Here is an 18059-nt window from a genome sequence, read left to right on the forward strand (position 1 = left end):
AAGGGGGATATGAGAGGATCATGGGACAAGAGGTCCGGGAAGAAAGACAAGGCGGCGGGAACCCAGAGGATGGGCAAGGGGTATAGTCAGGGGGACAGAGGGAGAAAAAGGAGAGTGAGAGAAAGAATGTGTGTATAAAAATAAATACAGCACAGAAACAGGCCATCTCTGCCCTTCTAGTCAGTGCCGAACGCTACTCTCACCTAGTCCCACCGACCTGCACTCAGCCCATAACCCTCCATGCCTTTCCTGTCCATATACCTATCCAATTTTTCTTTAAATGATAATATCGAACCTGCCTCTACCACTTCTACTGGAAGTTCGTTCAACACTTACTTCAAGCTCCCCTGTCCTCCCCGATAATTGACTTATCACTATATCCATGCGAGGAAAATATGTGCTGTGTGTTTAATATTAAATTTGTTAGAGAAACCCTCTTAGAAAGGAAATTGAGTGTATTAGCCACTTATCACCGATATTCCGGTCATGATTAACAACCCGCCCCCGCTGAACAGAATCGCCAAAAAGGATTTGTAGAAAAAAATCGTACACACATGCGCAAGGCTTCATGGTCATTGTAGTCTTTATCGGGGTAAACCCAACGTATTTGACCGCTACTCTTGTCCATTGGCAACCCTACCACCACCTCCCCCCCCAGTCAGCCGGTCCACAAGAATATTGTCAATATGAAACCGGTCTGCAGTGCGAAAAAGGTTGGGGACCCCTGTCTTAAAGCACTGGAGAAGTTCCACCATTGCAAGATCCAAATCTCCAGCAAGCCAATTTCAGTATCCCCTCCCCGGGCAACATTCCTAGGACTGAGGTCTGAATTGGACTTAGCCAGCTCCAATGAGAGCCTACTGTAAAAGGCAGATGAAACACTTCCCCTCCCACTCATTTGCCATCTACCAGTGCTTTGAGAGGCTGGTCATAGCAAACGCCATTTCCAGCCTCCCAGACAACCTCAACCCACTGTAATTAGCCTACTGCTGTAAAGGTCCACAGTGGATGCCATCTGCCTGGCCCTACACTCATCTCAGGAGCATTTGGATTCTAAAGATATCTATGTCAAACTACTATTTATTAATTGCAGCTTCCCCTTCAATACTATAATTCCAAGCAGACTCACCTCCAAATTCCTAGACCTGGGACTCAGTGTCTACCCTTTGAATCTGGATCATTAACTTCCTGATCAACAGACCACAGTCAATAAGGAAAGGCAGCAATATTTCTGCCACCATTTATGGCAGACAATGTTCAGTCAGCAATGGAATCCCACAAGGTTGTGTCCTGAGCCTCCTATTTTACTCCTTGTACACTGACAACTGAGTGGCCAAATTCTGCTTTAACTCCATCCGCAAGTTTGCAGATGATGCCGTCGTAGTGGGCCAAATCTCAAATAACGACGTCAGATTATAGGAAGGAGACAGAGAGTTTATTGACATGGTGTCATGACAACAATCTCAATGTCAGCAAAACAAAAGAGATGGTCATTTGCTTTGGGAAATGGGGTTGTGCATACACTCCTGTCTGTGTCGATTATGCTGAGGTCAAGAAGGTTGAGAGCTTCAAGTTCCTTGGTGTAAGCATCATCAATGCCCTGTCCTGATCCAACAACTCAGATGCCATAGCCCAAAACGCTCACCAATGCCTCTACTTCCTCAGGAGACTAAAGAAATTTGGCACGTCTTCTTCAAACCTCACCAATTTTTAAAGATGCACTGTAGAAAGCATTCTATTCAGATGCATTGTAGTTTGGTAGAATATTGAGGGGAGGTTTGATGGAGGTGTACAAAATTATGAAGGGTATAGATAGGGTCATTGCAAGCAGGCTTTTTCCACTGAGTTTGGGTGGAACTACAACCAGAGGTCATGGGTTAAGGGTGAATAGTAAAAAGTTTAAGGAGAACATGAGCAAATGTTTCTCTGCTGTACTTTTCTCTGATTCTATGTCTCCATGTACGGCAAATGCTCTGAAAATTACCGCAAGAAACTGTAGAGAGTTGTGGATACAGCTCAGCACATTGTGGAAACCAGCCTCCCCTCTACAGTCTCCGTTTACATTTCTTGTTGCCTTGGTACAGCAGACAACGCAGTGAAAAACCGCACCCATCCCTGACATTTTCTCTTCTCCCCTCTTCTGATGGGCAGAAGATGCAAAAGCCTGTAAGCATGTACCACGAGGCTCAAGAACAGCTTCTATTGTGCTGTCATAAGACTATTGAATAGCCCTTACGTATGTTAAGATGGACCTGTGACCTCACAATCTACCTCGTCATGGCCTTGCACCTTATTGTTTGCCTGGACTGCATTTTCTCTGTAATTGCAATGCTTTGTTCTGCTTTGTTTTATTGTTTTCCTTTGTACTCCTTTAATATACTGATGTGATGAAATGATCTGTAAGGACACCATGCAATTATGCATGTGACAATAATAAACCAATGTACCACTTTACCAATTTGCTCCATCAAGCTCCTCCTGTGGCAGGTTTGTGGGCCTCACTGGGCCTCATTAGTCAACTCTGAAGCCGCAGAGCAGGAGTGGAAACAAATCTATTTCAATATCATAGCTATGCCAAAGAGGAAGGTATTTGCATAACAATGGAGACCTTACTGCAGTAATACGACACTGACCTCCTTCACTTCTGCTTCAGGCAGAGCTGCTTCCTTAATGTCACTCATTTTCTTCAGAATTCGTTTGGTTTCTTCGTTTTGGAAATCTGTGTAATCAAACTGACGAGCTTTCTCCCCGTACTTTCTTGTATGATTGGACAGGATTAGGCTCTTCTCCAACTGATGGGGAAAAAAATGTTTTTGATGTTTTCATTCTGTGACGTCTGGAGAAACACAGGTACTTGTATGCAAGCGCGCACACACACACACACACACACACACACACACACACACAGATGTGTGCACACGCGCATGCACATACAGACACACCATATGCGCACATACAGTCACGCATATGAACACACACAGACGTGCATATACACACACACACACATTTCATTCACACGTGTACACCGCTGTCAAGAACATGCACTTCAGCCATCAATATGCACATTTACTGGCATGCGCAGTCTCCATGGAGACACACAGTTGCATTCGGACAAATATTTGTGCATTTTCTGACACATGCGTATTCCCTCATGCACACTTGTAACTAGGATCTGGTGACACTTCCCCCCCATGCACCTCTCCCTCCATTTCATCAGGGGGCTTCTTAAAACACATCAACATAAGATCACGTGGTGCATTTGGCTATTTCCCATTCATGGAACTATATTAGCATTATCTTTGAAACTTCAGTGATGCTATTTGAATTAATTTCCATGTGATTTACATGATCTATTGTCCATTGCCATAATTTGCTTTAGATTAGCAACAAACTTGTTCCAGGATCCCTGACGTAGTCTATTGTGTGTTGACAGGGGTTGTTTAGTGAAAGTCTAGCTATTGGACAATGGCAAGAATGAGTCCAGGATAGTCTATTGTGAATCAGTAGATCGTTTCCAATGTGGTTTATTATCAATGATGCCTATAATTTATTTGGCAGGACCTGCCAGATTATCTAAAGCAATTAAATTTTGTCTTCCACCCCACACCTGGTGGACTCAAACAGCAAACTAAAGTGATCTGTAAATTTAAGGCACTGTTGAGTGGGCAATGAGAACAGGCATGGGGGTTGAACATACCATGATCTTGTTGTTGTGCTCAGTGATGTTGGTGTTATATGTCCATGAGGCCTCGCTGCTCTCGTACCACACCTTCTCTGCTTCAGTGTTGTACTCATCAATAAAAGCATTTGCCTGATTTTCATCAGTGATTTTATCTGTCAGAAACCAGAAATGAAATAAATCATGTTATGACAAAAGCAACAACAAGATGTATTTACAAAATTAGTTAGCATAATAAAGCAACCCAAGGTTGGGAGGAAAATCAGACAAAATCTGCCACCTAGGAGCCAACAGCCATGGTCATGTCGGTCCTGATGAAGCATCTCAGTCTGAAAGGTCTACTGTTTATTTCCCTCCATGGATGCTGCTTGATCTGCTGAGTTCCTCCAGCATTTTTTGTGTGTTGATCATGAGGAATGTTTTGTAGAGTGTTCTATGGGGAGGGGGTGGAGGGATTTCAAGAGCTTAGCATATAAGAAGTTAAGGGGAGGGTGGGCGAGTGGGGATGGAAAATGGGAGAACTGCAAGAAAGTCAAAGGGCTTGCAGCTAGAGGGCGTTACTGGGACAGCAAAGAAGGTGGTATCTAAGCTGGGAAGGTCATGTTAAATTGCTGCCACAGTTGCACTGTTTGCCACTGGCAGACCGTGCCATCCACAATATGGCCATTCCTAGTGATGCCTTGGATTTGCATTTGATCACTAGGGACAGTGACAGGCTGAGGAAGGAAATGTGAACCCAGTGTGTGCTGTCTTGAAGTTGGAGGAACTGTAGGCATCTTTCCCAGCAGTACCCAGCAGCTCAGGCATCCATTTATCTCAAGTTCATGATGCTAACAGACCATGCACCTTCTTTGCTGTGTTTCAGGTCTGGGACAATTCATCAGAGAAGTATTTTGAAACTGAAACTTTAACTGTTTCTCTCTCCAAAGATGCTGCCTGACCTGCTGAATGTTTCTGGCATTTACTGTTATTATTTCGGATTTCCGGAATCTTTGTTTTTTTTTAAATTTTCATCACTTCATTGGTTGAGACATGCCTTCAGCCATCCTAAAGTTGGTAGGATTATTATGCTGCTTTCAAGGGTAAAGAAAGTCATTCTGTATGAAGGGCAGGGTAAGCTGATTTTCACTGATTATTGTTCCTACTAAGTGCTAAAATCATCCCATTTGCCATCAGACCTGGCTCCTCAGAGTGTGGTCTTCAACTATGTTGTACACTGATAATGTTAGATGCTTCAGGCCTATTTCCCTTGTTTGGTGGTGAGACAGGTGGCGTAGGAGCTGCATAGCCTCAGTTTAGGCCTCAAGCAGTGGGATTGCCTGCTGCTGCAGTCCAGGTGAGAACACGTTGGAGGTGGTGTAGCATGCGTCCGTGCTCGGTTGGGGACTGGCCTCTCCCATTGACGCTCTAGTGTTCGATCGGCAGAATGACAGGCTGAATTGCCAGGAACTGTACGATCAATTTATGGGGCACGTCACTCAGAGTCTTAGACTATATATGTGTCTTCTTGCGTGACTATGTTTTTTTTGGCTCGCTATTTTGGATGTGCTGTGCATATCTTGCACCTTGGCCCCAGAGGAACACTGCCTTTTTCAACTGTATCCATGTGCGGTTGAATGATAATTAAACTTGATTTGATTTGATTTTGATTTGTGATGTTGGGGCTGAACTATAATGACTAAGTTACAACGCAGGGATTGTGGGAGACTGCAGTCAGCAAACGCATGGGGCTCAAATTTACTGTCACGCTGTCTGGGAGTTATTTTCTAATGGGCATTATTTCCACTGTTGATTCTTTAAAATGATCTGTGATGAACCTGAGACACAACAGATTCTGCAGATGATGGAAATCTTGAGCAACACACAGAAAATACTGGATGAACTCAGCAAGTCAGACAACATCCAAGGAGGGAAATAAACAGTCAACATTTCATTCCAAGATCAATCACCTGCCAACTTGTAATCCTCCCCCACCCCTCCACTTTCTGATTCAGGCTTTGGCTCCCTTCCTTTCCAGTCCTGATAAAGGGTCTCAGCCCAAAATGTTGACTGCTTATTCCCCTTAACAGATGCTATCTAACTTTCTGAGTTCCTCCAGTATTTTGAGTGTGTTGCTTTGATAAGCCTCCCCACCACCCTCCCCTTTTTTCCATGCTCTGCCTTCCTTCCATTCAGATCCTATCAACTTCAATCCTTTGTCACCTCCACCAATTACCTTCCAGTTCTCATATGGTTCCCCACTCTCCCCTCCCTCATCTACTATCACCCCTTCTCACCTGGATCCACCTATCACCTACCAGCTCTTCTCCCTTCCCTCCACCTTTTTATACTAGCTATGTCCCTTCTTTCTTTCAGTCCTGATGAAGGATCTTGACCTGAAACACTGACTGTCCATTCCTTTCTCGATGCTGCCTGACCTGGTGTATTCCTCCAGCATTTTGTGTGTTGCTGTGATATACCTGCTCATTTAACACCTGGGTTGAGAGGGCTCTGGCACTTTCAAACCTTATGGAAACCATTGCATTTATATATAGCAGCTGGCATGCCCAGGACATCCTGGAGTGTTTTACAACCAATTAGTCCTCTCCAATGTTGCCAGTGTTCTAAAGTAGGGAGGAGGCAAACTAATACATTTAGTACAGCATGGAACTGCTGGAGGAAAAGAGTCTTCTTGCTTGTCTAAAACCAAACTAGTTATCATGTGTTCCAACAGATAACACAGTTGTTGATTAATCTGGGCAATGAACCACCATTTACCAATTCCTGCAGTGGAGATCTATGACTCCAGGAGTATAGATTCAGCTGTTCTTCCCAAGCCGTCAAAAGTCGTGTCTCAAACTATCTAACTGCTATATCATAGAAAGTACATAATACCATTGACTAGGCAGAGTCATTCTAAGAAATGGTTCTACAAATCCTGCCTGCAATGACTGCCATATACCACTGATTGACATCTAGTAAACAGTCAGCATGCCAGCTGATTCTTTTCAACAATGTCTTTCTGCAATCGAGTTTCTATAGAAATGGAATAAATCAGAAAATAAGGCCTGGCTGATAAAATTGTTAAACCTGATTGAAACAAGATGATTGGCTGCTATAACTGTCATAGAGTTCACTGTATCTGGTGCCCACTTCCATTTCAGTTGGTACTTACCGATACCATCTGGGTATCCCTCAGGGATCGGAGGCTGCCAGTGTAAGTCAGACCACCCCAACTCCTCCTTGCTTTTATTGTTTTGCTTCACCAGCCAATCAGTGACAGGTTGGAAATACTCAAGCAGGGCAGAGGCATTTAGTTTATCATTGCCTGTAAAATCACGAAGAACATCCTCCCAATGTCTCAAAGAGCCATCCTTCAGTGCGTCACTGAAACAGAGACAGCGAGATGCAGTTAAGTTTTACTTATAGGGGGTTGGGCAAACAATCATGGGCTTACGTCTTCTGTTATTTAGGTTAAGGTTTGGAAGGTTGTAAGAGATACTTCTGGCTTGTTCAAACCAATGTACAATCTGTGCAAAAGTCTTGTGGGGGCAGAGAGAGGGGATTCATGGTTGGGAAAAGGGGAAGGGAGAGGAGAGGGAGTGGGAAGCACCAGAGAGACATTCTGTAATGATCAATAAACCAATTGTTTGGAATCAACTGACCTTGCCTGTATCTCAGGGCTGGGTGTGTCTGTACCTGCACTACTCCCTACCCTGGCACTCCTTCTCTGCCACCTGTCCCACACCCCTCCCACAGCACTGCACCCTCACCATTCCCAACATCCCTTGCTCCTGTCAGATTTACAAATTCGCTCTCTGCTCCACATTGACAAATACAGTACTGTGCAAAAGTCTTAGGCACCCTAGCTATATATATATGTGCCTTTGACTCTTTGCACAGTATTGTAGGTTCAGGGATCATACTCTTCACTTGTGTTTTCCAAACTGATTGAAACTACTTCATTATTTCTCTGAAATACTTTTCTGGTTATTGTTCAGCTGACACTAGAAGAGTGGTACTGGCATTACTGGTTACTAATCTGTGGCCCACATCACATTGCTGAAGTTGAGTTGTCAGGATGGCTGGATAGTTGCTTCCCAGTGGGCCTCATGCCACATTGGGCATGATAATTCAATGCTGATTTCTGCATTTGAAAAAAAATTCTACCTGTTCAAACAGTTTTAAGGGGTTTGGTTCGCCATTGTTGGTCATATATTGCCTACTAAAGGGCCAACTGCCTTTTCTCTTCATTTTCCCAAACTGCCGAGGAGCTCAGCACAGAGTGGTGGCTGAAGGATAAGTGATGTGGGGGCAAAATAATCTAACCGGATTGGGAAATACATATAGAAACATAGAAAATAGGTGCAGGAGTAGGCCATTCAGCCCTTCGAGCCTGCACCGCCATTTATTACGATCATGGCTGATCATCCAACTCAGAACACCGCCCCAGCCTTCCCTCCGTACCCCCTGATCCCCGTAGCCACAAGGGCCATATCTAACTCCCTCTTAAATATAGCCAATGAACTGGCCTCAACTGTTTCCTGCGGCAGAGAATTCCACAGATTCACCACTCTCTGTGTGATGAAGTTTTTCCTCATCTCGGTCCTAAAAGGCTTCCCCTTTATCCTCAAACTGTGACCCCTTGTTCTGGACTTCCCCAACATCGGGAACAATCTTCCTGCATCTAGCCTGTCCAATCCCTTTAGGATTTTATACGTTTCAATCAGATCCCCCCTCAATCTTCTAAATTCCAACGAGTACAAGCCCAGTTCATCCAGTCTTTCTTCATACGAAAGTCCTGCCATCCCAGGAATCAATCTGGTGAACCTTCTTTGTACTTCCTCTCTGGCACGGATGTCTTTCCTCAGATTAGGGGACCAAAACTGCACACAATACTCCAGATGCGGTCTCACCAAGGCCTTGTACAACTGCAGTAGTACCTCCCTGCTCCTGTACTCGAATCCTCTTGCTATGAATGCCAGCATACCATTCGCCTTTTTCACTGCCTGCTGTACCTGCATGCCCACTTTCAATGACTGGTGTATAATGACACCCAGGTCTCGTTGCACCTCCCCTTTTCCTAATCGGCCACCATTCAGATAATAATCTGTTTTCCTGTTTTTGCCACCAAAGTGGATAACTTCACATTTATCCACATTAAATTGTATCTGCCATAAATTTGCCCACTCACCTAACCTATCCAAGTCACCCTGCATCCTCTTAGCATCCTCCTCACAGCTAACACTGCCGCCCAGCTTCATGTCATCCGCAAACTTGGAGATGCTACATTTAATTCCCTCGTCTAAGTCATTAATATATATTTAAACAACTGGGGTCCCAGCACTGAGCCTTGCGGTACCCCACTAGTCACTGCCTGCCATTCTGAAAAGGTTCCGTTTATTTCCACTCTTTGCTTCCTGTCTGCTAACCAATTCTCTATCCACATCAATACCTTACCCCCAATACCGTGTGCTTTAAGTTTGCACACTAATCTCCTGTGTGGGACCTTGTCAAAAGCCTTTTGAAAATCCAAATATGCCAGATCCACTGGTTCTCCCCTATCCACTCTACTAGTTACATCCTCAACAAATTCTATGAGATTCGTCAGACATGATTTTCCTTTCACAAATCCATGCTGACTTTGTCCGATGATTTCACCGCTTTCCAAATGTGCTGTTATCTTTGATAACTGACTCCAGCAGTTTCCCCACCACCGACGTTAGGCTAACCGGTCTATAATTCCCCGGTTTCTCTCTCCCTCCTTTTTTATAAAGTGGAGTTACATTAGCCACCCTCCAATCCTCAGGAACTAGTCCAGAATCTAACGAGTTTTGAAAAATTATCACTATTGCATCCACTATTTCTTGGGCTACTTCCTTAAGCACTCTGGGATGCAGACCATCTGGCCCTGGGGATTTATCTGCCTTTAATCCCTTCAATTTACCTAACACCACTTCCCTACTAACAAGTATTTCACTCAGTTCCTCCATCTCACTGGACCCTCTGTCCCCTACTATTTCCAGAAGATTATTTATGTCCTCCTTAGTGAAGACAGAACCAAAGTAATTATTCAATTGGTCTGCCATGTCCTTGCTCCCCATAATCAATTCACCTGTTTCTGTCTGTAGGGGACCTACATTTGTCTTTACCAGTCTTTTCCTTTTTACATACCTATAAAAGCTTTTACAGTCAGTTTTTATGTTCCCTGCCAGTTTTCTCTCATAATCTTTTTTCCCCTTCCTAATTAAGCCCTTTGTCCTCCTCTGCTGAACTCTGAATTTCTCCCAGTCCTCAGGTGAGCCACTTTCTCTGGCTAATTTGTATGCTGCTTCTTTGGAATTGATACTATCCCTAATTTCTCTTGTCAGCCACGGGTGCACTACCTTCCTTGATTTATTCTTTTGCCAAACTGGGATGAACAATTGTTGTAGTTCATCCATGCAACCTTTAAATGCTTGCCATTGCATATCCACCGTCAATCCTTTAAGTGTCATTTGCCAGTCTATCTTAGCTAATTCACGTCTCATATCTTCAAAGTTACCCCTCTTTAAGTTCAGAACCTTTGTTTCTGAATTAACAATGTGGGGAGATTCAGGGAGACCCTGTCCCATGTCTGGGAGAGGGTCATCCAAGGAAATCTTTTAGCAGGCAAAGGCCATCCCGGAGCATGCCATACCTGGGAGGCAGCATCTAGGGAGGTGATCCCTTGAGCCACTGGTTTTTTGTGGTCTCATGTGACTTTCCAATGCTCCCTGTGCACCAGGAATTTGAGTGGTTCAGGGTCTTGTGTGTAAATATGTGGTGTTATGTCAAAAACTGCAGGTCTTGGAGATCCAGAATTAGTAGTACAAGGTGTTTTCTGCAGCTGTACAGGGCCCTGGTGAGACCACACCTGGAGTACTGTGTGCAGTTTTGGTCTCCAAATTTGAGGAAGGACATTCTTGCTATTGAGGGAGTGCAGCGTAGGTTCACAAGGTTAATTCCTGGGATGGCGGGGCTGTCATATGTCGAAAGATTGGAGCGACTGGGCTTGTATACTCTGGAATTTAGAAGGCTGAGAAGGGATCTTATTGAAACGTATAAGATTATTAAGGGATTGGACTCACTGCAGGCAAGAAGCATGTTCCTGCTGATGGGTGAGTCCAGAACCAGAGGCCACAGTTTAAGAATTAGGGGTAGGCCATTTAGAACGGAGTTGAGGAAAAACTTTTTCACCCAGAGAGTGGTGGATATATGGAATGCTCTGCCCCAGAAGGCTGTGGAGGCCAAGTCTCTGGATGCTTTCAAGAAAGAGATGGTTAGAGCTCTTAAAGATAGTGGAATCAAAGGTTATGGGGATAAGGCAGGAACTGGATACTGATTGTGGATGATCAGCCATGATCACAGTGAATGGCGGTGCTGGCTCGAAGGGCCGAATGGCCTACTCCTGCACCTATTGTCTATTGTCTATTGGGGTGTATTTTGCATTCACTAGTCTGCTGGTAAGTTCTAACCACAAAATGGCACCTGGATACAAAGTTCTAAATTAAGGGCATATAACCCTTCTTGTTCTAATACCAAAGCACCGCAACACATGGTGCTTGCTTCATCCATACAAAGAACGATGTCATTACATTCTGTATCATGATTTATTTTCATATGTTACATAAATTTACCACAGTGCCCATTGAGGAGATCACTAGGGAGGGCACTTAGCAAGATGATCAGGGATGGGGGTGGGGAGCTGGTGTGGCGAGGAAGGAGAGAGATCAGGAGGTTAGTTAGGGAGCAGATGAGGAAAATTAGGGGACATGATAAGGGTAGGAGCATAATTGGAAGAGAAATGCTTGGGGAGTTAAGTGGGGATATTGGGGGAAATAGATAAGGTGAGGGTTAAAGGTGAGTTTGAGTAGGTTGTAGATCATCACATTCATGTGAGGGAGAATGAGGAGTGAGAGCCACAAAAGGGGTGAGTGGGAGCAATCAGCAAGACACACAAAATGCTGCAGGAACTCAGCAGGCCAGGCAGCATCCACGGAAATGAATAAACAGTTGATGTTTCTGAGATCCTTCTTCAGGACTGGAAGGAAAGGGGGAAGATGCCAGAATAATAAGGTGGCGGAAGCAGAAGGAGGATTAGCTAGAAGGTGATAGGTGAAGCCAGGTGGGTGAGACTGGTAAAGAGCTGGAGAAGAAGGAATCTGATTGGAGAGGACAGTGGACCATGGAAGAAAGGAAAGAAGGATGAGCACCAGAGGTAGGTGATAGGCAGGTGAGGGGGTAGGTGATAGGCAAGTGAGGAGCAAAGGTAAGAAGCAAGAATGGGGAATGGAAGAAGTGGGAATGAGGAAGGAAAACATTATCAGAAGGATAAATCAATATTCATGCTGTCAAGTTGGAAGCTACCTAGAGGGAATATGAGGAGTTTCTCCTCCACCCTGAGAGTGGCCTCATTGTGACACAAGAGGAGGTCATGGACCAACAACTTGGAATGGGAATGGGAATGGGGACAGGAATTAAAATGGTTGGCCACTGGGAAATTCCACTCTTGCCGGGTGGAGCAGAGGTGCTCGACAAAGCGGTCCCCAAATTTACGCCAGGTCTCACCAATGTAGAGGAGGCTGCTTTGAGAGCACCAACAACCCCAATAGGTAAGAGAGTAGGTGAATAGGCAGGCGTAGCATTTCTCTCGCTTGCAGGAGCATGTGCCAAGAGGGAGTTTAGTGGGGAGGGTCGAATGGTCAAGGGAATCAGGGAGGGAGCAATCCCTGTGGAAAGTGGAGAGTTGTGGGGGGTGGGGTGGAGGGAGTTAAAATGTGTTTGGTGGTAGGATCCCGTTGAAGATGGAAGAAGTTGCAGCGAATGATGCATTGGATGTGAAGGCTCATGGTGTGGTAGCTGAGGACAAGAGGAACTCCAGCACTGTAAAGGCGGTGGGAAGATGGGGTGAATGTCTGGGAAATGGAGGAGGTGCGGCTGAGGGCAGCAACAATGGTGGAGGAAAGGAAACAACATTCTTCAAAGAAGGAAGACTTCTCTGATATCCTGGAAAGGAAAGTCGCATCCTGGGAACAGATGAAGCGGAGACGAAGGAATAGAATAGAAAGGGAATAGAATTTTTTTACAGAAGACAGGATGGGAAGAGCATAGCCATAGTGTAGATTTGGTGATCTTCCAAATCTTCCATCTGGGGAAAGATCTTTTAACTAACTCTGTGGCAGACCTCATCTCTCCCATTCAACCCTCCCTCATGTGCAGAAGACTTTCATATCATTACTGTTAATTGTGTGTTGAATCACGATAAATGTAACTGGGAGTACTCAGAGGTCTCAGATTGACTCAATGGTTGTGTGGTACACATAAGGAAAAGCCTCTTGAGTCCAATATTACATTTAATTGCATAGTGCACATTTCAAGAAGATTTTTGAACCATTATTTTACACCAAAGGATAAAGATGAAGATCCCACCTGAGTAACTTCCCAGCTGGTTTTGACTGGTAGATGTCACATTTATGCAGAGGTCCCCTGTGGTTACTGGCTTTGCACAGTGCTTTGTGGAACTGGAACTGTAGAATAAAACTCACAAAGTACCTGTAAAGATGAGAGTAAATTGTTTCTTCTGGAGAATAAGAAAAGGAAATCCTTCAAATCCCTCTTCCATCCACTTAGATTGTGACTGATCTGTACCAACCTCTGGTGAACTGCTTTGTTCCGTATTCATTGATATGATCACCTAATAAAAATCCCAGCCTTAACAATTTAATTGTGAAATTATTCACATCTTTAATTTCAGATAGTTCCATGTTTCCCCTTAGTTTCAGTAAATGTAGCTGACTTCACACTGTGGGCAGTGGGGCTGTTTCCACAATTAAATCTCCACTGCTGGTTTCCACATCAGCCAATTATATTCCTTCCATTAGAGAGTCCATCAGTTTCCTGAACTAAAGGCAACATGAACTAATTCCTATTAGTTATTCATTTACAAGTCAGCATTTATTACCCATCCTTAATTACCCTTGAGAAGGTGGTGGTGAGCTTTTAAACTGCTCTGCTTCTCAACGATTCCTGGGTTTGTTCTAGAGAATCTGTTCTATGTACCCTCCAAGGAACAATGTATCCTTCCTGGCTGACTAAAGTAGCCCAAATGTCTTCTCATGCTTCTCATCCTCACTCTGGGATCTGATGAGTTATGTTTATGTCCAAATTGTTTGGCATGTACTGTCCTCTGTTGCCCCATAAATATTCTATGCTTGGGCTACATTGAATGTTTGTGGACTTTTTGTTAGGGAGCATGTTACAGTTAATTGTAAATTAAAACCAAAAACTTCAGATGCTAGGTATCTGAAATAAAAATTGAAAATGTTAAAAACATTCAGTAGGTCAGCTGGCATCTGTAGAAAGAGAAGCATGGTTATTGTTTCAGTTTGAAGACCTTTCAAAGGATCTTTGAGCTGTCTATGTAAATCCCGTTTTCCTTCATTTAGCCTCTGTCCCTCTACTCCTTTCCAACCCATGTGCTGGTCAAATAATTTTTAAACAATTTGATTGTACCTATCTCTTCCACCTCCTTTGACAGTTTGTTCCAGATACACACTATACTCTGTATGAAAAAAACGCCCTTCAGATCTTCTTTAAGTACTTCCTCTTTCACCCATATTGTCTAGTTTTAGATTCCTTTATCCTTGGAAAAAGCTGTGACTATCTACCTCGTCTATCTCCCTCATAATTTTGCAAATCTCCATAATGTCACCCTTCAGCCTTGCTATTGATTCATTTACAAGCCAGCATTTATTACCCATCCTTAACTAGAACAATTGTAGCCTGTACATTCCCTCCTTGTAACTAAAACCCCATTCCTGAATTGGGAGGTTTTAGTTACAAGGAGAAATTGTGCAGGCCAGGCATTAACTCTGAACTGCGCACAATATTCCACGTGTGGCCTACTTAATGTCTTGTACATGATGTCCCAACTCTTATACTCAACACCCTGGCTGTGAAGGCAATCAAGCTAAAAGCCTTTTATACTTCAGTATCCACTTGTGCAGCCACTTTCAGTGAGCAAGAGCTTGCCCGTGAAGCTCCCACTGTACCTCTGCTGTTTACTGTGCATGTCTGGCCATGATTAATTGACTCAACACGTATTACCTCACACTTGTTTGCATTCAATTCTATCTGTCGCTATCCACCCAACTTTCCATATGATCTATGACCCCCTGTATCCTCAGGCAACCAACCTTACTTTCTACAACTCCATCAATCTCTGTGTGGTCTACAAACTTACTTATTAGTCCACAGTCATTCTTATCCAAGTCTTTTAGATACACTCAGTGGCCACTTTATTAGGTACACCTGTTCACCTGCTCATTAATGCAAATATCTAATCAGCCAATCATGTGGTAGCAACTCAATGCATAAAAACATACAGACATGGTCAACAGGTTCAGTTGTTGTTCAGGGCAAACATCAGAATGGGGAAGAAATGTGATCTAAGTGAGTTTGACTATGGAATAATTTTTGGTGCCAGAAGGGGTTGTTTGAGTATCTCAGAAACTGCTGATCTCCTGGGATTTTCACACACAACAGTCTCTAGAGTTTACAGAGAATGGTACAAAAAACAAAAAAAAAACATCCAGTGAGTGGCAGTTCTGCAGGCAAAATTGCCTCATTAAAGAGAGAGGTCAAAGGAAAATGGCCAAACTGGTTGAAGCTGACAGGAAGGTGACAGTAACACAAGCAGCCACATATTACAACAGTGGTGTGCAGAACAGCATCCCTGAATGCACAACACAGCAAACCTTGAAGTGATCAGGCTACAGCAGAAGAAGGCCACACTGGGTTCCACTCCTGTACCTGGTGAAGTGACCACTGACCGTATATTGACGTATATCCCAAAGACGGAAGTGTTGGTGGGTTTAATTGTCCATGGTAAATTGCCCTTAGTGTATATAGTTCAGTGTCAGAATCTGGGAGGAGTTGGTGGGAATGTGAAAACAACAGTTTACAGGGTAAATTGGGAAAGGAAGGAGCCTGATGTTATTATTCTGTGAGATGATATAGACTTGATAGGCTTTATGGCTATGTTCCACAACATAAGGAACTATGGAATCGAAAAATGTGAGGTAAAGTTGCTTTGAAGTGGAATACAGGGAGCTGCTGTCGATCAGTAATGAGAAAGAAAGAGGTGTGTAGAGAAGATTTCACAACTGGATAGGGCACTGTACACATGATAGCCTCCGTTTGTGGCTTGTGAGTCCAGAGTCACTTTGGACAAAGGGAAGTAGAATATAGAACGGTCCAGCACAGGGGCAGACCCTTTGGCTCACAATAGACATAGAGTTATAAAGCACTACAGCACGGAAGCAGGCCCTTCAGCCCATCTAGTCCACAATGAACTGTTATTCTGCCTAGTCCCATTGACCCACACCTGGACCATAGTTCTCCATACCCCTGCCATCAATGTACCTATCCAAACTTCTCATAAATGTTGCGATCAAACCAGTCCCCTGAAACTCTAGTTTAAACCCACCGGAGTAACACTAGCAAATCTTACCACAAGGGTATTGGTCTCCCTCCAGTTCAGGTGCAAACCATCCCATTTATATAGAGTCATAGAGAAATACAGCACAACAACAGGCCCTTCAGCCCATCTAGTCAATGCCAAGATCACTTAAACTGCTGACTCCCATCATCCTGCACTAGGACCATAGCCCTCAATATTTCTACCATCCATGCACCTTTACAAACTTCGCTTAAGCGTTGAAATCAAGCTTGCATGCACCACTTCTGCTGGCAGCTCATTCCACACTCTCACAACACTCTGAAGAAGTTTCCCCTAATGTTCCCTTTAAACTTTTCACCTTTTACCTTTACCTCATGATCTCTGGTTGTAGTCCCACCCAACCAAAGCCTGCTTGCATTAACCCTATCTGTACCCCTCATAATTTTGTATACTTCTAAAAAATCTCAGCTCAGTCTTCTACGTTCTAAGGAATACAGTCCTAACTTATTCAATCTTTCCTTATACCTCAGGTCCTCCAGACCTGGCAACATGTTTGCAAATTTTCTCTGTACACTTTCTTAGAAGAATTCTTAGAATTTCAACCTTGTTCACATCTTTCCTGTAGGTAGGTGACCAAAACTGCACACAATACTCCAAATTAGGCCTCACCAACTTTTTATGCAACTTCAACATAACATCTCATCTCCTGTATTCAGTACTTTGATTTATGAAGGCCAATAAGTCAAAAGCTTTTTTTTATGACCCTATCTACCTGTGACACCACTTTCAATGAATTATGGACCTGTATTCCCAGATCCCTTTGTTCTACCACACTTCTCAGTGCCTGAACACTCACTGTGTAAGACCTACACTGGTTGGTTCTACTCAAGTGCAACACCTCACACTTGTCTGCATTAAGTTCCATCTGACATTTTTCATCCCATTTTTAGCCTTCTTCACTATCCACTACACCCTAAAATCATGGTGTCATCCACAAATTTGCTGATCAAGTTGATCACATTACCATCCAGATCATTGATATAGATGACAAACAACAAAGAACCCAGCATCGATCCCTGCATCACACCACTAGTCACCAGCTTCCAGTCAGAGAGGGAGCCATCTGACTCTCTGGCTTCTCCCACAAAACCAATGTCTAATTCAATTTACTACCTCATCTTGAATACGAGTGACTGAACCTTCTTGACCACCTCCCCTGCGGTACCTTGTCAAAGGCATTTGTAAAGTCCATGTAGACAACATCCATTGCCTTGCCTTCATCCATTTTCCTGGTAACTTCCTCGAAAGCCTCTATAAGATTGGTTAGGCGTGACCTACCACACACAAAGCCATACTCACCATCCTTAATCAGTCCATATCTATCCAAATACTTACTGTATATATCTGGTCCCTTGGAATATCTTCCAGTAACTTTCCCACAAATGATGTCAAACTCACTGGCCTATAATCTCCTGGTTCAGTTTTAGAGCCTTTCTTTAACAACAGAACAACGTTAGCTATCCTCGAATCCTCCGGTACCTCACCTGTTGCTAAGGTTGTTTGAAATATCTCTGCTAGGGCTCCAGCAATTTCTGCACTTGCCTCCTGTATGATCCAAAGGAACACCTTGTCAGGTCTTGGGAACTTATCCACCCTAGTTTGCCTTAAGACAGCAAACACCTCCTCCTCTGTAATTTGTACAGTGTCCATGAAATTAATTCCGCTTTTCCTCACTTCTATAGGTTCTGTGTCTGCCTCCTGAGTAAATACAGATGCAAAAAAACTATTTAAGATCTCTACCATCTCTTTTGGCTCCACATAAGGATTCCCATTCTGATCTTCCAGAGGACCAATTTTGTCCCTTGCAATCCTTTGGATTCTCCTTCACCTTGTCTGCCTCAGCAACCTCATGCCTTCTTT

The 18059-nt window shown here is 43.7% G+C and overlaps 1 protein-coding gene across 4 annotated transcripts in view; it reads right to left on the bottom strand.

Moving 5' to 3' along the window:
• Positions 1–18059, bottom strand: part of ace (angiotensin I converting enzyme (peptidyl-dipeptidase A) 1) — a 154925-nt gene that overhangs the window by 93698 nt on the left and 43168 nt on the right. For all 4 annotated transcript variants that reach the window (XM_072249001.1, XM_072249003.1, XM_072249004.1 and 1 more), the window contains exons 11-14: positions 13109–13231; positions 6834–7045; positions 3698–3834; positions 2634–2792 (exon numbers count right to left, since the gene is read on the bottom strand). In XM_072249001.1, the coding sequence (XP_072105102.1) occupies positions 2634–2792; positions 3698–3834; positions 6834–7045; positions 13109–13231 (631 nt within the window). The remainder of the gene's footprint in view (positions 1–2633; positions 2793–3697; positions 3835–6833; positions 7046–13108; positions 13232–18059) is intronic.

This window comes from Mobula birostris, chromosome X (genome assembly GCF_030028105.1).
Source record: "Mobula birostris isolate sMobBir1 chromosome X, sMobBir1.hap1, whole genome shotgun sequence".
Lineage (NCBI taxonomy): Eukaryota > Metazoa > Chordata > Chondrichthyes > Myliobatiformes > Myliobatidae > Mobula > Mobula birostris.